General features: G+C 53.0%; 6 protein-coding genes across 6 annotated transcripts; 1 reads left to right on the forward strand and 5 right to left on the reverse strand.

Moving 5' to 3' along the window:
- Window positions 1-418: 418 nt before the first annotated feature.
- On the reverse strand, window positions 419-2867 carry NECHADRAFT_106423 (glycosyltransferase family 2; the record flags this gene model as incomplete). Its single annotated transcript, XM_003040047.1, has 5 exons — window positions 419-1368; window positions 1425-1428; window positions 1484-2549; window positions 2603-2769; window positions 2835-2867. The coding sequence occupies 5 exons, from the start codon at window positions 2865-2867 to the stop codon at window positions 419-421; spliced, it is 2220 nt and encodes a 739-aa protein (XP_003040093.1).
- Window positions 2868-4234: 1367 nt separating this feature from the next.
- Window positions 4235-8051, reverse strand: NECHADRAFT_50282 (uncharacterized protein; the record flags this gene model as incomplete). The annotated part of the gene is made up of 9 exons (XM_003040048.1): window positions 4235-4338; window positions 4398-4539; window positions 4595-4894; window positions 4946-5230; window positions 5282-5436; window positions 5488-5779; window positions 5827-7862; window positions 7933-7977; window positions 8033-8051. 9 exons carry the CDS (start codon window positions 8049-8051, stop codon window positions 4235-4237), a joined length of 3378 nt encoding a protein of 1125 aa, XP_003040094.1.
- A 1205-nt stretch (window positions 8052-9256) lies between these two features.
- NECHADRAFT_105480 (uncharacterized protein) lies at window positions 9257-12001 on the forward strand (the record flags this gene model as incomplete). Its single annotated transcript, XM_003039836.1, has 2 exons — window positions 9257-11045; window positions 11097-12001. The coding sequence occupies 2 exons, from the start codon at window positions 9257-9259 to the stop codon at window positions 11999-12001; spliced, it is 2694 nt and encodes an 897-aa protein (XP_003039882.1).
- A 239-nt stretch (window positions 12002-12240) lies between these two features.
- On the reverse strand, window positions 12241-13931 carry NECHADRAFT_96780 (uncharacterized protein; the record flags this gene model as incomplete). The annotated part of the gene is made up of 5 exons (XM_003040049.1): window positions 12241-12326; window positions 12390-13120; window positions 13179-13385; window positions 13435-13573; window positions 13628-13931. The coding sequence occupies 5 exons, from the start codon at window positions 13929-13931 to the stop codon at window positions 12241-12243; spliced, it is 1467 nt and encodes a 488-aa protein (XP_003040095.1).
- Window positions 13932-15183: 1252 nt separating this feature from the next.
- Window positions 15184-21020, reverse strand: NECHADRAFT_50162 (uncharacterized protein; the record flags this gene model as incomplete). The annotated part of the gene is made up of 5 exons (XM_003040050.1): window positions 15184-17201; window positions 17258-18699; window positions 19235-19368; window positions 19568-19965; window positions 20015-21020. The coding sequence occupies 5 exons, from the start codon at window positions 21018-21020 to the stop codon at window positions 15184-15186; spliced, it is 4998 nt and encodes a 1665-aa protein (XP_003040096.1).
- Window positions 21021-22265: 1245 nt separating this feature from the next.
- Window positions 22266-23310, reverse strand: NECHADRAFT_50008 (uncharacterized protein; the record flags this gene model as incomplete). The annotated part of the gene is made up of 3 exons (XM_003040051.1): window positions 22266-22515; window positions 22575-23145; window positions 23229-23310. The coding sequence occupies 3 exons, from the start codon at window positions 23308-23310 to the stop codon at window positions 22266-22268; spliced, it is 903 nt and encodes a 300-aa protein (XP_003040097.1).
- Window positions 23311-23567: the final 257 nt, after the last annotated feature.

Genomic DNA, 23567 nt, shown 5'->3' on the forward strand with positions numbered 1-23567 from the left:
TAAGAGCTTGTCATGATAACGCATTATTCACCATCCCACTGGCAGAACCTGTTTCTAAATCACCGTCCACCCATGCATCACGTTTCATGTCAACCCTCTCCTCCTACCCACCGGTCTGGTCTGTTTTGCCTCATCTCATCCCACGCCAGCAACCTCATCCTTCCGCTCATCCTCATCTCCGGACTTCCCTCTAAAATTATCTTGTCATGGACGGGCTGTCTGGCTCCAATATTGCGGGGTAGACCGTACGACCCTGACTTGTCAATGGCCATGCAAGATCGGCATGTCAACAATCTGCACCACATAACGTTACCTCTTCCACCAAAATAGCTTCATCTAGCATAGACCTATCTGACTCCCATCTGCAGCACTTACTAGCTAATATGTTGCAGCTCATCTCGAGTAAACTGTCGTCTTTTTATCTGCTTTGCTTCAATCCTCTTGCCATCCGGCTCGCAAACGACATATTCTCACCAAGCCTGGATTGCCCTCTCTCCTGGGTTGGACCAGCCACATCCTCCGTTGAGCCAATATTGGACCCCTCGTTTAACTCGCCTTGGGAAACTCGACCGTACTGCCCTTGGTCATGTAGATGCCTTGCATTCGTACTGGCCAGATAGTTTGCTCGTCTCAGAGGTGAATCCGAGAGTTCCCGGCCAGACTGAACCGCCTGCATGTTGCCCACTTCTGAAGCCTGCGTTTGCATCTGTTGCGCAATCTCGTACTTGCGACGATCTTCTTCACCCATGAGAAGCTTCATTCGTCGCGGCGTGCACACCCCAAAGCCTATGCTTCCGCTAGATATGATACTGTCAAAAGAGTCTCGCTCCCGTAACTGGGATCTGGTGTATGTCCCTGACTCGACATCCTCTGCACTTGCATCCAGCTCATCTGGATGCAGATATGTCCCAGATGCTGTCTTCTGACGAGCTGAGAACTTGCCATCAATCTTGTCCGGTGGCCGCACTACGCTCCTGGACCGTCCGAGACTGCTCGTTGCGGCCGACTCTCGCTTTGATGCTGCTCTGCGAGCTTCGCGTGCTGCTCTGAATGTCTCTGGGACCACGTTCAGCTCATCGCCTTGCTTTTCAGCCTGTTCCACAGCTTCCCGTGCGGTCGTGTGCGTGTCTGCTGCTGCAGCATCCGCTCGCGGTCCACCCCATGTTCGCTGCCCTGCCGTGAAGATCCCGTACACCATGTAATACCAGTTGTAGAACGGGTTCAGAATAAACATGAGCGGGTACAGCCAGATTTTGAACCGTCGGAGCTTCGCCCCAAAGTATAGCATCAGCATCCAGTTGAGGCCTAGAGAGATGGCAATGAATCCCACGGGAAGATCGTCCACTTTCTTGACTGTTGTCATTAGGGCTAGGACCATGATAAAGAAGAGCAAGGCCGTCGTCCGGATGGTGTTTTGCATGAACCGAACTAGAATGAGGATTGGGTATCGCTTCCACAGGCGCCAATCCGTCAACATGCATACTTCATTGGTGATGAAGCCAAGGAACCATCGGCGCCGCTGCTTAATCAGGGACCGATAGGTTTGAACAGCTTCTGTCTTGCAGAATGCCGACGTGCACATCTGGATCTGGTACCGCTTCTTGGCTCCGATCATGAAGAGATGTGTCAGCCAGCGATCCTCTCCCAAGTGACACTTGGCGAAGTCGAACAGATCCTCACACTGCTCCGTCTTGTCCACAAAGTAGTACTTGGCCATCCGCCGGAAGGCCGAGAACCGTAACATCGTCAGCGCACCAGGTAGGCAAGTGACAGAGCCACACCCGGATTCGACAGTCCGCTCAAACAGCTGTCCATGTATGTACTCCATGTCCTGTAACAGGGTGATAACACTGTGTTTTCTCGTCGTCGAGGTGATGACGCCAGTCATGGCCAGCATGTCTCTAGTATTGCCGGGACTGAGTTCCATGTCGTAGACAAAGCTTTGAAGGCAAACCTTGTCCAAGATGCAATCCGAGTCGATAAAGAGGATGAATAGATTGTCGTTTCGCTTGAGGTATTGCTCGTAAACTTTGTCAATGAGCTTGAAAGTCACCTTTTGACAGTGACGCTTGCCTCCATGAGGGAATCGAGAAACGGTTATGCGAGCCGAGCGGTAGCTTACGTCGATGCTCTTAGGATACGACTCCATTGTGAGTGACACACCAAGGTGGTCGATGGTGTTGAGATATAGCTCGTCTTCTTGCTCGCCGTCGAAGGACAAGAAAACGTGGATGCATGCGGCTGGATAGTCACAATCGACGACCGAATTGATAGCTTTGATGAGGACTTCGGGTTCTTCTCGATAGCAAGGCATCACAACAACGACTTTCGGCGCAGTCACATCGTCGAGAACCTGCTTGATGCGCTTCGTCCGGCCGAGTTGATTGGTCACAAGCTGATAGATGCAGAACAGCCAAGGGACTGTGAGCAGTATGGCGAAACTCCAAAAGGCGAACCACTGGAGAAACGCCACCATCTCTTCTGGCCATAGCTTGGTAACCTGACTCGGTAATGGCAGCGTCACTACCATGATTGGAAGGAAGATGGCGCTTGAATGAGTTAGTCTGTGTCTTTCGATGTAAAGTAGAAGCCGTCAACTTACCGGAGTAAAACAAATACGACGCCAACAACGATGCAAAGTACATTGATAGACCAATGTTCTGCCTTCCGGAAGACCTTGATAAGGCAGTAAACGAAAGCTGCCAGCCAGAGAAACCACTCGAGGCAAGCCATCACCAGAACCACACCGACGATACTTGTGTAGACAATCTTTTGGAAACGGATCAGCTTTGATATAGGAAGAGTGGGCATCACTCGGATGCATGCATACGTACGTCTTCCAAAGGCCAGTCATCCAGCACCGCCATGATTGCAACGGGATAGTATCAATGCCTTCCGAGCACTTGACTGGGTTGTATCCCGCTGGGAAGTGTTTTCCCAGAGACAGAGGCTGAGAGAAGGTGAGCACGACCTGGAAGGGGTGCCCAAGGTCAACGAGTTGCGGAACGGACGGACGGCCTCACCCTCGACACCGGAAGAGCGAGGATCCGCAGGCTCACCACGGCAAAGAGCCTCACAGCTCGCGGGAGCCAAGACGGATGGACGAATTCTTCCAAAATTGACCACCTCCTTAATGTGGCGCTGCCGTGAGCGAGTGGGCGCCCGACGGCTGCCCGCATGTAATGGCGAGTCTCGAATGAGAGGAGGCGAAGGGTGTTACAAACGGAGTGAGTTGACAGCTGGAGATGTCAAGCCACTCGAGGTGAGTACGGAACGGAAGGGGACGATTTGATCTGGGAGAACTGGAGTGTGGAAGGTGCGAGGGAAGCTTGAGAGGGAAGACACGATTGGGGGAAGGTAGGTATCACCATCACCACCTTGATGGAAGTTTGCTCTTGAAGCAGTGTACATGTCGGGATGAATATTGCCAGGCGACTGCTAGAACGAGTATAAATGAAACATACTAGCCAGATAATAGCCGTATGCAGCATTTGAGCAGGCAAACAAGTCTCCCATCAGGGCAAACAGATATTGGATACGACGTGAGTTCCGTTGTTGGCAGTCCAATATGACCTTCGAAGCACTCACACCGCAGTGGCCAAGGAATACAGTAGTATATCTGAATCAATAGCGTTTATAGAGCACGTTTGTTTTTTCGGTTATAGCGAACTAACACATCTAGCGACCTGACGTATTCGCAGATACCTAAATCTCATTTCGTGGTGTCAAGCAATATGCGGTGTCTTTACGGCAACAGCCTGTCAAGATCATCAGACCCATGAAAATGCTTGATAGGTTTTCGTTCGTCGCGACGGCTCCCTGACAAGTACACCCTCCCCTGGCATCATCAACCGTGCAAACTCTCACAGCTCTCTGGTGACGAGTAAAAGGGGGCGTCTGCCTGGCCATTGCCAAACGAGGCGTTCAGCATGTCCCGAGGGATATGATGATGGCCCTTTTTGTCCTCGAACCCATGGCGATTCAGGCATGACGCTCGGAACGGATCATGCCAGGTGCTTTTTAGTTAGCTGGCGAGTGGTGCTATCCGACTCGGTGAGTGTGTACGCGTGGCGCGAATCGGGCGCGCGTTGACCGTGTGAATGATCTTGACCTGTAGATAGAGGTACAATCAAGATGGAGGATACTCATCAGAGTCACCATCTTTCTCATGTCCTCCAAGAAGGATGAGAGCCCGAGGCTAGATTAGTTGTGAACCTTACCCATCCTGACACGTCTACCAATCGACATCGCTGAGCTGGAGTTTCCTGGACCTTTGCCCGCGGTCCTTGTTCGACCTTTCCAGACGGTTGTGATAGTACGTCGCCGGCCGTTCGTTGCCTGAGTTGACATGTGAATATTGACATTGCGAATAAGTTCTGGGGAGCCAGGGTCTGTACCACCATCCGGATCTTCGTTCTGCTGAAGATCATAGTTGAGCACCAGGTTCTTGATGCGCTGCTGTTCCTCCCGTTCAGCCTGCTGCTGGTTCTTCATAGCGATTGCAAAAGTCGAGTCCGATGGCAGCTCGACGGTTCGTGTCTGGTGCGTGATTAGCCATCACGGTCATGATCTCAGCCAATAGAAATATTCCTACCTGCTGACGGTTGCCTTTCTTGGTGAGTAGCGAGAACGCCATAGTGTGGTTGGGAGGGGCTTCATTGCTGGCCCCTTCTGCTGAGGATGGTGCTTCACGATTCTTGGCTCGGACTGGGAGTGGCACGTCGAAGAGCTGTTTGCGCTCAAACTTGCGCGACTCCAGACTCTCGGCCATCAGCTTGGCATACTCACGTTCAAAGTCAGCCTCGTCTTCAGGGTCAACTTCCTCTTCCTGTCGAGTGACAACAATAGCTTCTTCCTCAAAAGTGCTCTCGCTGTCAGACTCCTCTTCAACGTCCTGGAACCGCTTGTTAGCTAAACCATGGTGCTTGGTGCTTGCCTGGCTCACATCTGCATCCTCCTCTTCGGAGGCGCTATCGTCGTTGTCATCACCATCCACATCATCGTTGTCGCCGTTGTCATCATCGGACGAAGGATCACTAGTGGCGTCATCCATATCGGCTGTCTTGTCAAGGCCAGCCGACTTCTGATCTTGGGCGACAGCAAGTTGAAACGCCTTGACGGCTTCATCCAAATTAGCAGCGAGCTTCCATTGTGGACGGGTGAGATGAAACGTGTCTTGCACTAAGAACTCGATGTCCATAGGCAGAGGCCCCTTTGTGAAGATGTAATACTTGTGCGAGTTAGTAGGAAGACGTTGTCCGCTGAATAGAAAACTTTATACCTGGAAGAAAGAGAGGAAGTAGTCCAGCTTCTTGCCTGCTGCACCTCGGTTGAAGAACATTCCGCAAGTCTCCAGCATAGTTGCGACAAGGCGAATGCGGAAGAAGTCATCCGGAGGATCAAGCGGGTTGAACTTGCCAGGGATGGGCGGACCACCTGTGAAGTAATAAGTCATATGCCCTGTTGAATAGGAGTTGATGGGCCCACCATATCCGAATGTCATGATCTTGTACATGGTGTCGAAGATGACTGGGTGCTCAAGCATGCGGTAATTGTAGAGCTCGCCAAGATACTTGACTTCCGCTATGCGTCGCTGATAGAATCTGTAGTCATTCTGCTCCAACCCAAAGGTTACGGACTCAATGACGTTGTCGATGACCTTGACAACAAATGCAGGATGATAGCGATAGAGGGCGCTCAGCAGAATTCCAAGGAGATGGACACTGCCATATTTGACCTTGCCAGGCTTTGAGAAGACCTTTTCTAAAATGGCAACAACCTAAACCACGTTAGTCTCCGGTATATAGAGAAGCAAGGGATACGAACCTCTGTCTCTTCCCAGTGGAGTCTCCTGATTTGCTTCAAAATCTTGCTGTAATTTCTCTTGGTCATATCAACATAGATCAATTTGCGAACAAAGAGTTCCATTGGTGTCCGTTCCTTCTGTTCAATAGCCGGCCTCTCAGGCGGGTCGACATAGTAGACGGCGTTGTCGATAAGCATACGCTCAGGCTGTCCAATGTGCTGAACAGACTTCTTGCGCTGGAGAGTCTCGAGGAAGCTCACCATACGGGGAGCCGTCTCGGGGTTGCGAAGAAGATATCGACCGCAGTTCTCAATGAGATTGCACAGAATCTCAATGTTCATGCGCGAGAAATCATCGAGACTCACCTTCAAGCAGTGAAAGACGACGTGTTCAGGGACGATGCCAAACTTGGTCAGCTCGGCGAGATATCGAATGTTGCTCAGTCGAACCTGGCCCAAGAAGTCCTTCTCCTTTCGCCTTTGTAGACTTCGGAATTCTGCATCGAGATAGTCCACAAGGCCCTTGGGAACATCTGGCATGTACCGTCCAAGTGTAGCAACAAGACGAGACCATGATGGAAGCAAATCACTCCGACCCTTGGGAACCTCGGTCAAAGCCTTGACAAGACGGTTGCGTGAAGCCTTGGAATTGAGGAAGCAAAAGTCAATCGCTGTCTGGTCGACAACGTCCTTGTTGGTCAGCTCTGGCAGGCGAGCAAGGAGAGCATCAACCTGGGCACCAATGGTTCGGTTGGCGATTGCCGTTGACTGATCATCAGCACTATCAGCAGGTTTGGCAGCCTCAGCGGCCTCGGCAGGATCAATCTTCTTGCCAACTTGTTCATCCGTGTCGGTCTTTTTCTTCTTGCCGTCTTCGAGCAGAATAGGCGGAACCTTGCCTTTAAGGTCGACCAAGTTTTCGTAGAAGCGGCGCTCGTCTTCGTCCTCCCAGATACCAGCTCCGTCACCCATCGAACGCAAGTAATCGCCGGTCTTGACTAGACCAATTGACCCATTGAATGCGCCGAGTGAGTCGTCCGAATCCTTCAAGTCAGGCATATCAGCCCCAATGGCATCTGCGATAACTTGGGCGTTGGAAACTAGGCGCTCCTGAGCCTTGACCTGTTTCTCATAATTTGCCTGTCGATCTTCAAAAACCTCGCCAGACTTGACGTACGCCTCGGCATTGCGTCGAGCTTGTGACTGAATAGACTTTTGATCTCGAGTGATGTGCCCTTTGACGTCGTCGAAGTACTTCTTGAGAACACTCCTGAAACGCTCTCGCATCTCGGGTTCAGTAAATGGTTGATCTGAGTCGGAAGACATTCCACCTTCGTCCTTCTCATCATTGGTGTCCTCGTTGCCCTCAGTTGTGCCGTCTTCCTCAACCGTTTTTCGTCCATCCGCACCACTCGGCTTGACCCCTAGAATATCCCAGCCGAATGACTTGACAAAGATGACGAGGAGTGGGAGATTTGCGTGTTCGCGATCGTATCCAAGGAGGTCCTTAAGCACTTCCAATGGGAAGGGGTCTGCACCGGCACCTTTGTTCGTTCGAGTCTTGAGCTCGGCGACCTTGCCTGCTGCCCCCTTTGTCGCATCGTCGGGTCGGCTTACATCGTCGAGAGTCCTTACAACACCAACCAGCCAGAGTTCGGTCACCACACGGAGCAATGCGCGCTGGCGGGTGATGCGCTCCTTCTCTTCCTTCTCGCGAGCTTCGGGAGCCAGAGCCTTGAGGATACTCTTATCTGGTGTCGCCATGCCCTTGCCAAGCAGCCAAGCTAGGTATTCCGTGAACTCGCTCGGACCGAAGCGCTGGTGTAGAGCGCTGACAATCTCGACGCCAGCCTCGATCTCGCCGGGCGACTTGAGTCTGCATAGTCCTTCATAACAGGCGGATATAATCTCGGAGAGGTACTTGTGCAAGCTGAGAGTTCGGATTTCCTGGAGGAAGGTGCTGAGGGTAGCAGCGGTGATGGCGGTTCGCAGTCGTTTAATAAAAGCGGTATTCTTCTTGAGAGACGAGTCGAGCGTCTTCCCAAAAGGGAAGAGATCTATATTATCGGATGTCAACAGGCGGGAGCGGGGGGGAGTGGTGGGGTAGACATGGGAAGTGATTCACACCTTTTTCGCCATCCCATGCCTTGTCGTTCAAAGCGCGCAGTTCGCCTGGGAATATGATAAGCTCTCTGTCCCAGTGAGGAGAAGAATGAAAAAGGCATACGCTTCCTTGCGCGATCCATGGCTAGCCACACAAGAGTGGGAGGGTATTCGCGACTTGGGGTAGTTGGGTGTGTGTATGTCGTATCTGAGGTGGGTGGAGGGCGGCGCTACATTCGGCGCGCGCGGACTGCTAAGGGATGTATTTTCCCAGAAAGTGGTACTGCAGACAGGGCAACAGAGCCGACATGGGTGCTTCCGTCAGGCCAGGACGGAGGAATTGCGAAGAGGCAGGGCGAGTCGGATCGATGTTTGAAGTTTGATGTTATTACTGACTTTCGGGTTGCGTACGGTCAGAGGTTGGCGGGTGCCCTACATGAGGCCTGGTACGTACCCGACCAGGTAGCCGGGATGTGGGGATTGGAGGCTCTGAATTGCTGCTCTCTGAACCACTGAGATGATGCGCCGGAACAATGTTATAGCGGCCATGCTTCATGACTTCCATCTAAGTTGGACTTGGTGATGATGCTTTCATGCTCCTACACTGCCAAGCAGTTCGAAAGAATAGAGTGTCATTGGCTCCCGGCATTATAGCCTTTTGACATTTCAACTTACTATCATCTCATCCTGGGGTGCCTCAGTTAGTGCCACCATGGGGGGTCTCTTTCATCTTGCACAGACGTCATCCCAAGGGCTCCCCACGCCCTGAAGCCACGGCATGACCTCCCACTCTTCGGCATATCCTGACCGTGGTGAGGTTTTTCCCGCAACAGATGACGATCATCATCAGATCCATTGGCCTCTCCAGACAAAATGCAATTAATTTAAAGGGCATGGATTCCGAAAATGGACCCCAATCACTCCATTTCCTATCTTTATCTCTTATCAGGCCGAGTTGCGACGGCGGACCCTCAGCGGTTTTGACATCTCCGGCCAGATTCGCCTCATCAGCCTCCATGATTCGTCCACCACCGGCATCTCCTGATAACGGCGATGCCACAACCTCCGCGGATCCTCCTAGGACAATATGCACCCACCCATTCGTGATTTGCATCTCCTCGCTCGAGACACCAGCAACACGACACCATGGGCAAAGTCTGGTCCGATCCGACGACCCCCAACAGGGGGTTTCCGGGTCCGGGTAAAGGGCAAATGGGCGTTCCATCTATGGCTATAGTGGTTATTATCGAGCGCCATCCGTTTCTTCCTATGAATTTGTAGTTGTTCACTTAAACCTCCTGAATTCGTATCTGTTGTCTATAATCGACACCTGCATTATCTCTTCAACATGGAGACTCCTCCAACAACAGCTCTTCAGAGCATCCCGGAAAATTCTGATTCCTCAGTTATCGGCAACTTTCCTCCTACACCCCCAGATACAGCGAAGCCATCTCGAATAAGTAGCTTTCACGACTTGCAAGAGATCCCTCCAATCGGGTTACCATCGATAGAGTCCATCAAACCCTACGCCCTACCTCCCAAGTTCCGATCAAAAGAGGTTCTGCCAGAGGATCTCAAGACACCCGACAACTATGTCAAGCGTGACCCCCGTCTTATCCGCCTCACAGGAGTTCATCCCTTCAACACCGAAGCACCCCTAAGCGAACTATACGACCAGGGTTTCCTCACCAACGAGGATCTTCATTATGTTCGCAACCATGGAGCCGTCCCCAACTGTGAGGACGCCGATATGCTCGACTGGGAATTTCAAGTCGAGGGCCTTGTCGATAACCCTATCAAGATGACAGTACGGGATCTTCTCAACGACTACGAGCAAGCCACTTATCCCGTTACCCTCGTCTGTGCCGGAAACCGCCGCAAGGAACAGAACATGGTTAGAAATACAAAAGGCTTCTCCTGGGGCGCCGCTGGTCTATCGACAGCTCTTTGGACGGGTGTCCCTATTGGCGACCTGCTTACTGCTGCGAGACCGAAACGAGGAGCAAGATATGTCTGTTTCGAAGGAGCAGACAAATTGCCTAACGGATACTATGGAACTTCGATCAAGCTCAACTGGTGCATGGATCCCAACCGCGGCGTTATGGTCGCTCACAAGATGAACGGGGAGAAGCTTCACCCTGATCACGGAAAGCCCGTTCGAATCATCATTCCCGGTCAGATTGGTGGGCGAAGTGTGAAGTGGCTCAAGAGGATCATCGTCACATCGGAGCCCAGCGACAACTGGTACCACATCTTTGACAACCGAGTCCTACCGACAATGATCACACCTGAAGCCAGTGCCGACTTGCCCGATGTGTGGAAGGATGAGAAGTATGCCATTTACGACCTCAACACGAACAGCGCCATATGTTATCCCGCCCATGACGAGACTGTCCCGTTTCTGGACGCCCCGACAAGTTACAAAGTGCGAGGATACGCCTATGCCGGGGGTGGAAAGCGTGTCACTAGGGCAGAAGTCACTCTTGATAAGGGCAAGTCATGGCGGCTAGCCACCGTTCGATATCCCGAAGACGATTACCGATTTGCGCCAGAAGGAGATACTCTATATGGTGGACGAGTCGACATGTGGTGGCGTGAGACGTGTTTCTGCTGGTGCTTCTGGGAACTTGACATTCCCATCGACGAGCTCCGTGAGGCAGACGATATCATGATCAGGGCTATGGATGAATCCATGATGGTCCAACCTCGTGACATGTACTGGAGCGTCCTGGGCATGATGAACAACCCCTGGTTCCGCGTCGTCATCCACAAGGAAGCCCACTCACTCCGGTTCGAGCACCCTACACAACCGGCCTTGATGCCAGGAGGCTGGATGGACCGTGTCAAAAAGGCCGGCGGGAACCTCGCCAACGGCTTCTGGGGCGAAAAGGTCTCTGGTGAAGTAGAAGATGCTGTCGAGCAGGAGCCTGAAAAGGAGATCTGCTTGACCGACCCCAAGGTTGACCGCAAGATCACAGCCGCTGAGCTCAAGCAGCACGATGGCGAGGTTGATCCTTGGTTTGTCGTCAACGGCGAAGTGTTTGACGGGACACCTTTCTTGGAAGGCCATCCCGGTGGTGCGGCGTCCATCTTTGGTGCTGCTGGGCAAGATGTGACTGAAGAATTCATGACTATTCGTAAGTTTCTTGAGTATCACATACAACTTCACTTACTAACAATACTCTTAGATAGCGAAAATGCCAAGGCCATGATGCCTACCTACCACATCGGCACCCTTGACGAAGCCTCGCGTGCCGCCCTCAGTGGTGAAGACTCGACAGAAGAGGATCTGACACGCCCCGTCTTCCTCCAGTCCAAGACGTGGAGCAAGGCCATCCTGGAGCGCAAGACGGCCGTATCGTCCGACACGAAGATCTTCACCTTCAAGCTCAACCATGATAACCAGGAGATTGGCCTCCCTACTGGTCAGCATCTGATGGTGCGCCTCCGTGATCCGGCGACCCGCGAGGCAATCATCCGCGCCTACACACCCTACTCAGACGGCTCGGAGAAGGGACGTTTGGATGTTCTCATCAAGATCTACTATGACACTCCCGAACGCAAGGGCGGCGTCATGACGCAGGCTCTAGATGCTCTCCCGCTCGGCCACTTTGTCGAGTTCAAGGGCCCCGTCGGCAAGTTCGAGTACCTCGGCGGTGGACTCTGCTCCATCGGCGGCAAGGAGCGTCGTGTCCGCCGCTTCATCATGGTCTGCGGCGGATCTGGCATCACTCCGATCCGTCAGGTCCTCCGCGCCGTGATGCGCGATCCCACTGACCCAACACCCTGTCTCGTATTTGACGGCAACCGTGCTGAGGAAGACATTCTCTGCAAGACAGAGCTCGATGAGATAGCTTCAGCTAACCCTGAGAGGTGTCGCATCGTACATGCTCTCACTAATCCATCACCGTCATGGACGGGAGTGACTGGTCGCGTGAACAAGGCGTTGTGCGAGAAAGACATAGGCCAGCTCGCCAACAATAGAGAGGGCGATGAGCTGGTACTTGTATGTGGGCCTGGTCCGATGGAGAAGAGTGTCAAGGAGATATTCTCAGGAATGGGCTGGAAGGAAGATGATTTTGTCTTTTTCTAAACAGACAGTCGAGGCACAATGACTTCATCTCGAGAAGACGGACAACTCATTGGGAGATATTGCGTGGCGGGATGAAACGGGATAACTGAAGTGATAAAACGGTGTTTGTTAAGGTTTCTTTCTTGTATACTGCAGGTATCCAAACCGCAATCTAGAATATTTTGAGCAAAACTCCCCAGAATCCAAAAGTGTCACCAGTATTCCAATGCTCCCGCTACCAGAACCCAACGTCCGTCCTACTACCGTAGTTGCTCACGCGCTTGCCCAAAGATGACAGCAAACACCAAGTAATTCCTAGTCATCATATCGTAATGTAATGTTTCGTCTGGTTTATGGTGAAGCGTTCCGTTTGTTGTTGATTAGTGGCCACCCTCGCTTGCACCCTCACTTGCACCAGAAGCTCCGTGTTCGACGGGGTCAGGGTAGTACCACGCACCAACGGCAATGGCCACGTAGAGAATCATGAGCAGGAAACCTTCCAGGTAGTTGCTCTTCTGGTCCTGAAGAAATCGTCCAACAGTTAGGATACCGAGAATAAGCATGACCAAGTTGAAGACATCAAAGTTGAGATCCAGCTCCTTGCCAAGACCCCAGCTGACGATGACGGCTAGGGGTGCATTGAAGAGAGCGGTCTGCAGAGTAGCACCGAGAACGTGGGAGAGGGCAAAGTTCATCTGGTTGTCCCATGCCTCGTCGACAGCGGTGAGATGCTCGGCAAACTTCTCGACAAAAGGTACCAGGATAAGACCCATGAAGGCATCAGACACATCTCCCCTCTCAATAACATGGTGGATCTGCAAGACCAGGATGACGGCCATGAGTGACACAAGAGCAACAGAGATGGCCAGCGCAAGGATACACTCGGTCAGGGTGAGCTTGGCCTTGTCAATGTCCTTGTGCTTGTCCTTGTCACGGTGCTCGTCGTGCTCGAAGATGGCGTCGTAGATACCGTGGTGAGTTCGCGTCTGGAAAAAGACGTAGACGATGTAGGCAATGATGAGAAGGATCGAGATGACACGAGAGATCTGCAGCGTCTGATGCTCAACTTCTGTTTCCGAGTCGCTGTTGCCGGCAAATCGACCATGCTCGAAAACGGTTGGTAGGGCGAGAACGACACCACTGGTGACGTGTTAGTTGCTGATACTCCAAGATACAACATGTTTTTAGTGAAACGTACGCAGTGAAGAGCAAACCGCTTCCGGCTTCGCTGATCGCCTCGTTGAATGTCTGTTCCTCCTCAAGTAGTCCACCCACAAAGAAGCAGGCGCCCAAGCAGAAAAGCATAGTAGCAAGGATGGAACCCAGGATGGCGGCCTTGATAACGAAGTACATGTTCTTGTTTAGAAGAACCATGAAAAGAACAATTTCGACAATGGAACCGATACTGGAAGCAATTAGTATGGATTGTGGGGGAAATGATGATAGAGCCATACGTGATCTCAGTAAGAACGCCAAAGACATGAGGCAGCTTTCGGGCGAGTTCTTGGCCGGCAAAACCAATCATGTTGGCACAAGGGACCATGGCGATGTAGGCGAGAATAAAGATGAGAGTGTGGTGGTCGGGAAGAGCATCTAGTCGAGACATGTTAACAATGGAGTTCAACACCATCACCAGATTCGACTTACAGCGAACAGCAATGGCAGCAGGTACAACAGGCCAGAGCAAATTGCAGAGCAAACTAGCTCGACTGGCCGACTTGAACGAGATCTTGGTAAAGTGTATAGGATGGAAGCCCTTGCGACCACTCTCGCCAGCAGGCTTGATCCATCGCGTGGTCCTGGTGTAGTGGTCCATCTTCTTGCTCTTCTTGAACTCGTCGTAGGTGGTGGGTGCAGGAAGAGTGCGGTCCTCACTCCCAGTGTCTCGCAGGTTGTTAAGGGGGTAATATGCCTCCCGCGAGGGCGAGGGGGGCGGGGATTGATGAGGCATGACGGCTTGGTTATATGTACGGGCCAATCTCCGGGGTGGGAGGGAGCCGGGCCAGGTTTTGGGGCCAGTCGTTTCGAGACACGACGACGGAAGTAGGTGTAGACCAGACCAGACCAGACCGCTCCGGGAAGCGTAGCGCCCGTGTTTGAGTTGTGGCGGTCGAATTCTTGTTTGTTAAGCTTAAGAGAGGACAACCACCATGTCTGGAACGAAGGCGTGCTTTAGTGTGCAGCCCTCGTCCATGATATACCAGGGCAGGAGGGAGGAGGCCGCTTCACCCGAGGAAGGAGCAAGCAAGGATAGTCTGACTTCTGAATACCCCATCTCTAAGCTTTAGATGCCAAGACGGCACCACCATGTGGCATTGAATGCACTTTGGTCCTTTTTCGTTACGTTGAGTGACCATTCGTTGCCGAGCTGAATGTTGTTTCACCCTGGGGCCCCCCATCCTGCGCTGGCCCTTGATCCCCTTTCTGGGCGCAGTGTCTGGGTCCTTGGCGGGTCAATGGGTCTAGCCCCCTGCAAGTTCATTGATGGTTTGGTCCAATAGATCCGATGCCAATGGGAGGACGTTGGGATGATTCGAGGTTGTGGATGCGGTCAACGAATTGTTGTCTTTGTCCCCTACCAAGTTTGGCTGCATGGCCACTGTACAGTAGGGCTCTGAATCCTTTGCTTCTCCTCCTTCTCCCCACAGCATGAAGCCCAACTCAACACAGAGCTCGGCATCTCCAGACGATCTTGTCTTGGCTCCTCATTCCATCTTTCCACAGCAACAGGCCAGGGCAAATCTGCGGGCGTCTATGACCAGCCACAGCGGGCCCAGCCGTTGTTTTTCGGGTCGTGGGTTAAGATTGCTTGGCACAGCCTTGGCTCTGGGCATGCGCGAGATCGCCAAGCGCTACGTCACAATCTCACTCCGACAAGGAACAAGTACATCAACTACCGCGAGACGACATCATTGCATGTTTAGCAACCTGTGTTGATCGCTTCATCCATCGCTATCTTCTCTCCACGCCGCTCTCCTGCTGCAATCTCCAAAACCTCAATCTTGTTTCTACACTAATCTCAAGGTCTAGACCAAATCATATCTCGCCAACTAGCCCGCCATCATTTGCTGTCTAGCACCAGAACTCAAAAAAAGCTTGTTCCTCAACCTCGACAGGGGTAACTCGTCTCATTCGTACCAACGTGCCGTGTTCCGTCCGTCCTACGCTAGCTTCGCCCTGGTGCCCCCCAAAAGTCCATATGCTTACATTGAACCCCCAAGCCACCTCTCGAACCCCCCGTCGCCATCTGGAGTTCCAGAACCTCCTGGCTTGGCAGCGTCCCCAGAAACGTCCCCGGACGAGCCTTGGCCCTCCTGCACTGCCGGCTTGTTCCCAAACACTGCATCTTTGGTACGGTATGGCACAGCCTCTGCGACCACCACCGTCTCGATGCCCACAGGCGTGTTCAGCTCTGGGCCCATCGGTAGCTCATCCACGTCCACTTCCATGTTTAGCAGCGTCTTGAGAACCACCTGGCTTCCCGCCTTGCTCATCACCTCGTTAGCTTCCTTGCACAACTCTGATGCTACACATTCCACACAGCCTCGCTCACACCGACAACCTTCAACTCGCTGCAGGGCATCCCGTAGCAGCTGGTCGATGTGATCAAATGCTTTGGTGCTGATACCTGACCCTCCTGCGCCTCCTTTGGCGTCGTAGAATGTCAACCGCGCTGGCCGCTTTCTCTGAGTCTCTTGTTTTGCAAACTCCTTTTTTGCAATCTTACACTCGGTTCGTACGTCGCCGGGCATGCTGACGACAAACGTCGGTAGTAGACTCATGATGGCATGCTCTGCTGCATGAATCCCAGCTGCCACATGAAGCCGTCGTGTCTGAAGGATATCAATGGCCTTCTTGGGGACGTCAAGCCACATCCCTTTGCTGAAACGAATGACTGGCGGGTTGTCCACTTGCACTGCGTCAAGTACCCGTCCCTTCCGGTCAACCTTGAAGAAGCCGAACACGTTTTGCTGAATCTTGATAGTACCATAGTAGGCATGTGAGCGCGACCCTGGAATAGTCCTAATGGCTTCCGTCTCAGTAGGGTCGATATCAGTATAGTCGCGCTGCACAGTTGTCCAGTCCACCTTGACCCTTTCCACCTTGGCCATCCTCTTGTCAGGGAGGAAGTCTCGTACAAGGTACGGGTTGCCCTGGTGAAGAAAGATGGCACCGTCGTAGATGGTAAACGTCGCCCTGGAGGCCTCCAGCTCTTCCAACACGACGTTTCGCCCGTTTGTAATGTCGATAATAGCAAAGTGCTCATCTTCCGTGTCTCGAATAGCAACGTACTTTGCAGGGATTGGTCGAAATCGATCGTGGCAGTGGTAGAACCCCATCTCATCCCTCAGCAAGCGCTCGTCGCAGATCTTCGGCAAGTCTTTGCCGAAGTACTTCTTGTCCTCATTTGGACGTATGGGCATCTCGTAAGCCGCACATTGAATGTGGCCTTCACGCACCAGCATATTCTCCAGGTCAACCTGCAGCTCGCAGTTGGGCTTTGTAAATAGCTCGTCCGGGTTCTGCATGTAGTGTTGGTCGGTAGCAAACCCGTCGCCAACCAGGATTGACAGCGAATCCTTGTTGCGGCGTCCAGCCCTGCCGCTCTGTTGACGCAGATTGGCAATAGTATACGGGAAACCCCAGGTCATGACACAGTCCAACGAGCCAATGTCGATGCCTAGTTCCAGCGCCGTAGTCGCGACAATTCCCAGGAGCTGACCCTGAAACATTTCAGTCTCAATCCTGCGTCTGTCCTGTGCCGTATAACCGCCACGGTATCCCATCACGAGGTTGATGCATTCTGGACGCCCCAAGGCCTCCAATTCTTGCTTGATGGCGCTAACCAGCACCTCACATTGGGCTCTGACCCTGCAGAATGCAATGATCCTCACTCCCCTCAACATGAGGGCGCAGAAGAGACGCGCACACTCGAACTTGGCACTGCCGCGTCCAGAAGCAGGGTCACCAGGGTCCTTGTAGGGCGTGTTCCAGCAGAGAAACTCTTTCCGTCCAGATGGGGACCCATCGAAATCTATCAGGCGGACGTTGTCAATGCCGAATATCGTCTTGAAATGCTGCTCAGGGTTGGCTACCGTGGCTGAGCAAGAGATGAACTTGACGCGTCGGTTTCCTACGGCAGCACAAATTCGCCTTAGCCTTCGCATGATAAATGACATGTGGGATCCCATCTGGCCGTTGTAGTAGTGCAACTCGTCCACTGTAAGCTGATATTAGTGCTGCCTCACCGCATAAGCACTTGTCCTCGGCACTTACCAACAACGTACTTGAGATTCTTCAAGAATGACCTCCAGCGCTCCTCCTGAGGTAGGATGGTGATGTGAAGCATGTCCGGGTTGGTAAAGATGATCCTCGCTTGCTCTCGAATCATGTTTCGATCGGTCATAGGAGTATCTCCGTCAAAGGTCTCAACCATGGTTTCTTCGAGACCAGGCATGTAACCCATCATCTCTTTCAGGCTCCGCTTCTGGTCTTGTGCCAAAGCTTTTGTCGGGAAAATGTACATGGCTCTGGAGTTGTAATCTTGCTCAAGGGCGTAGAGCACCGGAAGTTGGTAGATTAAACTCTTTCCAGAGCTTGTTGACGTTGACACGACGACATGCTGGCCATCATGAAGACTGTTGAGAGCTTCTGATTGATGTGCGTAGAACTTAGTGATCCCTTTGGCGTTGTACAGAGCATTCACCAAATCCTGGCTCAGTAGAAAGTTGAGATCGCCATAGACAGGTTCCTGTTGCTCAAATACTCGATGTCCGTCTGGGACAATCTGTCCCGTATACCACGGGCTGTCTTTGAGCTCTTGAACAATCTCAGGTATTGACTTTCGTTCTTTTGGAATACTCTCCGGTATAGAGTCTGCTGCCTTCTCTGGGGAAAAGTCTTCGTTCGTTGATGGCATCGGGATGTGGCTCTTTGTCCGTTCTGTAAGGGCCTCCTGCGGGTCCAGTTTGTCTTCGACACACTTGTTCAGAAAGACATTGATAGCATTCGCAAACTTTTGGTTCCGCCTCTCAATGAGGTTCGTCATCTGCTTTTGGCTGAAGACGGGCATCCTCAGCTGCTCCGCTCTCAACCTTCTGTTTGGGTTCGTCGGTTCCCCTGTCTTACTGGGGACCTGACGCTTTAGATCACCATCGAGAAACTCGAGAAACAGCACCTCCCGTCCCGTGGGCTCGAGTTCGCGATCGTATTGCTTGTCAAGACTCTCCATGCCGGAATATCCGCCAACCGACGCGTCGTGAGCTGGAGCCTGCGACCTTGACGACCTTCCGTTTCTGAAAACATCATCTCTTTCTGATCCTTTGATGTCGAGTTGCAGCATAACCTCGTCAACGTAGGCGAAGTAGATGCCCTCTGGGCGAAGTGCTACCATCGATGCAATCTCTTCAATTGAGAGGTCTCGTTTTGTGTGAGCTTCCACGGCCGATTTTATCGTGTCGAATGTTGTAGCGAGGTGTTTCCGTGTTGTGCAAAAGGTATACACAAGGCTGAGTGCGCGATGTGTCTTCTCTAGTTGCTTGAACGCTTCTGGCCATTCCATGACACAGGGCACCACGACGTTGCTGGCTTGCTTCTTGAGACTCGGCTTTCCTTTACTTCCTTTGGCGCCTCGTTTAGATCCCGATCCGCTCGATTCACTTGCAGCTGGGCTCTCATCACGAGGTTCTCGATCAGGCTCACGTTTTCGTTTCCCTCTGCTCGATGAGGCAGGCGGCCTATCAGCCATGCCAGGCTCACGGGAGTCTGTCATGCTGCAACAAAATGGGGTATCATCACTGGTGTTCAGGGAGTGAAGTGATATGTGGACGCTCTGCCAATCAATAGTGCCTTGTTTCGAGTCGTCCTCAAAGGAGAACGTGAGACGTGAAAGTGGCGACGTCATCCAGAACCAGGCATTCGCGGAATCAACGCCAAATCACGTGTGGCTCATTCGTTCAACTTCAATTGCAACGAACATTGGCAGTAACAACAGTGCCTGTGTAGGTAGAAATAGCCTCTTCTTAGACTGAGCTCTTCAGATACAAACTGCATTTATATTGTGAATACGACTGCATGACCAGCACACGGCTGCGTTTCCCCTCCCGTTCGTCTGTTTCTACGCCCGGGGAGTTGTACTATAGCTCCCTTATGGTCCAGCAATGCTCCCAGCTATGATTACACAATTCTATCCATGATTCCGGTTACCAAGCTGAAGTGTAGCGCAAGCAAATCCCTTGTTCCCTTGCACAGCACGTCTGTTCCAAGCCGGGCAATGCCCTGTATCCTTTCAGGCTGATGATTGCCCTGCCAATTGCTCCAGCATCGGCGTCTAGCCTGCCTGTCCTTGCCGTCATCCATACAAATCTTTGTTCGCGAACCCGAATGGGCTGGGTGACCGGACGTTGAATCATTATGGGCTCGGCGTGGTGTCCGAGAATATACACTGTCGCAACCTCTAGCTGCTCCGGAGTTCCCTTTGGATGACGCCGATCTCATTCATAAAGCCCTTAGCATTGGCAGCAGTCATCTGAGCGGTACATTGTCAATATCACAGCACACAGACGAGGTCAGGCCATTGCTACTCACCCGCATGGTAATGCTCACAGGCTTTGCCTGCTCACCCTCAAAGGCAGTAAAGAGAATTCCAACTGACTTCAGCGAAGCCTTCTCTTGGAACTTCATGGCTGCCACAAGCGCTGTGTTGAGAATGACTCGGTGAGTCTGATCCTGTCTCATGATAAGACGAGCAACCTTGTGCCCGTGAGCGCTTGCGCTTTCTGGGTCATCGACTTCTAGCGCAGAAGCATCAAATGATCCAGGGACGACAGCACCGTTGTCATCGTACTCGACGCAGGCTTGGGGTACGTTGATCTTCAACATGCCTGCGCCACGCTCCTTCCAGCCTGCTTCCTTATCGTGATAGAACATCTTGGCCCTCACAGATATGATCGTAGCCTCGCCGTCTTCGCCATCGTTCACCTCGACTAGTTATTGTCAGCATCAAGTTTGGCGTTATGGATGATAAGTACCCACTCTTCTGAAGCTTCAGCTTCCTTTTCTCGTCGGAATCCTTCTCTGGGGACAGGGCGCGCTCAACCTCTTGGGGCTCATTCTCGTCGCCATCCTCGTCACCGTCCTCCTCTTCGTCGTCGCTGCTCTCGGGAGCACCAAAAGGCCTGGCAGGCTTCTCGCTCTTAAGAGGTTCCTTTCCAGGGGCCGCGAAACTCGAGAGGGGCTTGGTACCCCCCAGGGCAGATCCAAAGGCGCTCGAACCGAATGCGCTTCCGAAACCATTAGTACCAGAAGAGAGACCGGCAAAGGGCGATGCGCCGCTGGTGCTGCCAAAGGTCAACTTCGGTGCGGCGGGGGGCTGCGCATCCGTGGATGGAGCTGGGGACGCAAATGAGCTAAGCGAGGGCTTGCCAGCGGCAGCAGAGCCAAATACGCTGCCGCCCTGAGAGCCGCCGAGGCTAGCGAACGGCGATGATCCAGAGGACAGCTTGCCAAAGCCGGAGGAGGCAAAAGCGCTGGCAGAGGTTTGTGGTTGAGCATTCTTGGCTGTCGACTTGCCGGCCTCGTCCTCCTTGGTCGCTTCTTGGCTCGAGGCAGCTGTTGAAGTCTGTGTAGAGTCAGCGGTCTGCCTGGCGCGCTTCAAAGGACGTTCGAGGCGGCATACTGGCTCTGCGTCGTTGGAGTCCTCATCGCGAGGACGCTTCTTCTCGGGCTCTAGTCGCGAGGCCCTGTCCTTGGCGGAATCGGTGGATGCAACGCTGTTCGCATCATTGTCCTCGGCCTCCTTGCCGCCCTCGAGCTGGTCGTGCGCGCGCTTCTTCTTGGGCGACGCAACCTGATCCTTCAGGTCGCTGTCTGGCGCATCAGAGGCATTGGCCGTGTCGGAGCCCTCTGCGGCCGACGGTGTTGTATCAGAGATGGATGACTGCTTAAGCTCCCGACGAGCAGCGCGGGTCTCGGCGTCTTCCTTGGTCTCGATGTTGAGGGGCTCGTTCTTGGGGCTGGCGTCGGGTGCGTCGTCGGCCATGGCGGGCTGGCTGTGCGGCTCGGCGGGCGTGATGACGGCGGGACTGACGAGGGCACGAACGAGATTGATTGCTAGCTGATCGGGTACCGCAGAGATAGATAGTTTCAGGCTCGTTTCGTTACTGAATCTACGATCGAATAAGAAGTGACAGACGAGGTTTTCTCGTGCTCCTGTCAGAGTCAAGGAATGATGCGATGCGTTGGTTTCGAGATCAGGCTTCGCGGGTTGTGTGAGTTGGGTCTTCGTCAATGCTGGACTAGGTACGAAGGTCGGCTGGCTGGCTGGCGGTTGAGGACTTGAGCGCTCTCCTCCAATCAAGAGAATGTAGAGTCGCCGACGTCAAAATAACCAAAACCAAACTAGACCTTCACCGCCCACGCCTGGCCTGGCCTGGCCTGGCCTGGCTGGGCTGGCGCCTAGGCGCCGGAAGGAGGGGTAATCAATCTCAGCCCCCAAAAGAGGGAACGGGGACGAACAACAGTTGTGATAGATCGTTTAGCTTTATGTATGATAAAAAAGGCTGACATTAAGAAAGATGGATGTACTCGTAATTGGAAATCGGGGGGAAGGGGGGGGGGGGGGGTCGACATTGCCAGCATGTACCTCGAGCTAATGTATCAGCCGTCCATTGTTCCCCAGCACCTCGGCCAGGGCGTCTCGTCGGGTCCCTTGCTTTAGCCCTCGACCAGTGGCTGTGAATGGCTCACATCGCCAATCTCCAAGACGCCCGTTCGTCGTCTTCAGCTGCGGCAGGGGTTCTAGCATGCTTGAATCCTTGAATCCATGGAGGCAGCTCGCCGGGGAAGACGGGAGACAGGGCGGTGTGGGATAGATGGCAAGCTGGTGTAAGTCAGTGGCAAGCTCACCGTGGAGCAGCATGGACAGTGACCTGTTCGTCATTGAGCTTCTCACAGATGATCAAGCTTGTCCCCTTTGCATACCGTGTCCACCAAGATGCGTTACGCCGGAAAATAACATGCGCATGTTTCACTTCAAATTCTAAAAGTAGGTACGAGATAACAATGGATACAAATTCCCAACGAGATACAGAAAGTCCTTGGTGTCTGTCATCTGACGACACTTGTTCGACCGCGTCCAACACCGCAGTTCTAGTAGAATGAATCCCTTTTCATCACAAGTAAAAGTACATGAGCCAGATTTTAAACCTCGAGAGCTCGAAACACCCCCTTTCCGTGCCCCTCGACAAACCAGAAGCAAGCATCCTCTCAGAGGCTGAGTGGGGGTTTAGCTGATGAAGCACAAGCAACCCAGGCCGAGGTAAAATACGAGTAGCGGGTAGACAGCGATGGCCACTCGGTTCTTCACCACACCGCTTCCACCCAGGATGCTAACACCGGCGGCAAGGGACCAGGCAATCAGAATGATGTAGACGGGGATGCGGGCAATCCAGTGGAGGCCCAGGGCAGACATCATCGCAGCGAGGACCAGAGGGAACAGGGTATAACCAATGATGCAAACGCTCTGAGCAAAGGAACTTCATGACATGTTAGCGAATCCACAACACACGCAAAGGGAACTTGGGTTAAGACGAACATGTTGCCTCCCAGCAGCTTGATCTGCAATGTCACCACAGCTTCGCCCAGCCAGATCATGGCAAAGACACCGCTAAACACGGCATCCCTTTGGTCGCCGCGAGCAGTGAAGCTCAGGAGGAGACTGAGGAGAAGACAGAAGATGAGAGGTCCCCAGAGGTCCCAGTCGCGTAGACCAGGGGTCATGTTGCTCTGGAGCAGAGCCTCAGCATCCACCATACGGCTCGCCAGTCCGGTCAGCTCCTCTCTCGTGCCCGAGATACCGGCACCGCGGATATTGGAGTACGCGCCGCGTAGACCTCCCTCGGAATCAAACATGGTGCCACCCAAGAGGTAGCGCGGGTACAGAACCTCCCTCAGCTTGGCCCATACGGCAAGCAGGTCGCGACGCAAGGTGTCCCATACTGACTCGTCAATTGTGTTCTGGGGGGCTCGTCGGTCTTCTCCGGGGATTCGGGAGGTGAGGTAGCCTTCGTTCAGCGGTTGCGATGATGAGCTGGAGCCGATGTTGCCTGACAGAGGCTGACGGGATGAATTGGTCGCAAGGGGGTCATCGAAATCGTTGAGATCGGCTATGCTGGTGTAAGCTTCCACAAGCACTCCAAGAATCTCCTGCCTTCAATATCTAGCTGAAGCAAAGACGGTAACCACATACCATCATCAGGATCAATCAGATCGTCGTCCTCATCCTCCAGGGGTGGGTTGGCATAGTGCCCTCGAGCGCTGGACGCAGACATGGTTTAAGCTGCCTGCGAGGGTGTTGGAGATCCGGTGATAATTCGTAGGTTGAAGACGGTCGTGGGGCTGTCTTCAAAGTCTCGCGATTCTCCTCGTATCGGGTTTTCGCTGCGTTCGACGCTCGACGATGTCGCGGCTTTGATGGTTGAAAGTTGCTGAGCGTGGAGCTGACGTATCGCCCTCTGCGAAACTTCCACGGTTGCCTCTACAGAAACAACCCCTTGACGAAAGGTGGCCCAAGCTTCTAATTGGCCAC

The sequence above is a fragment of the Fusarium vanettenii genome (genome assembly GCF_000151355.1).
Source record: "Fusarium vanettenii 77-13-4 chromosome 10 genomic scaffold NECHAsca_82_chr10_2_0, whole genome shotgun sequence".
Taxonomy (NCBI): Eukaryota; Fungi; Ascomycota; class Sordariomycetes; order Hypocreales; family Nectriaceae; genus Fusarium; species Fusarium vanettenii.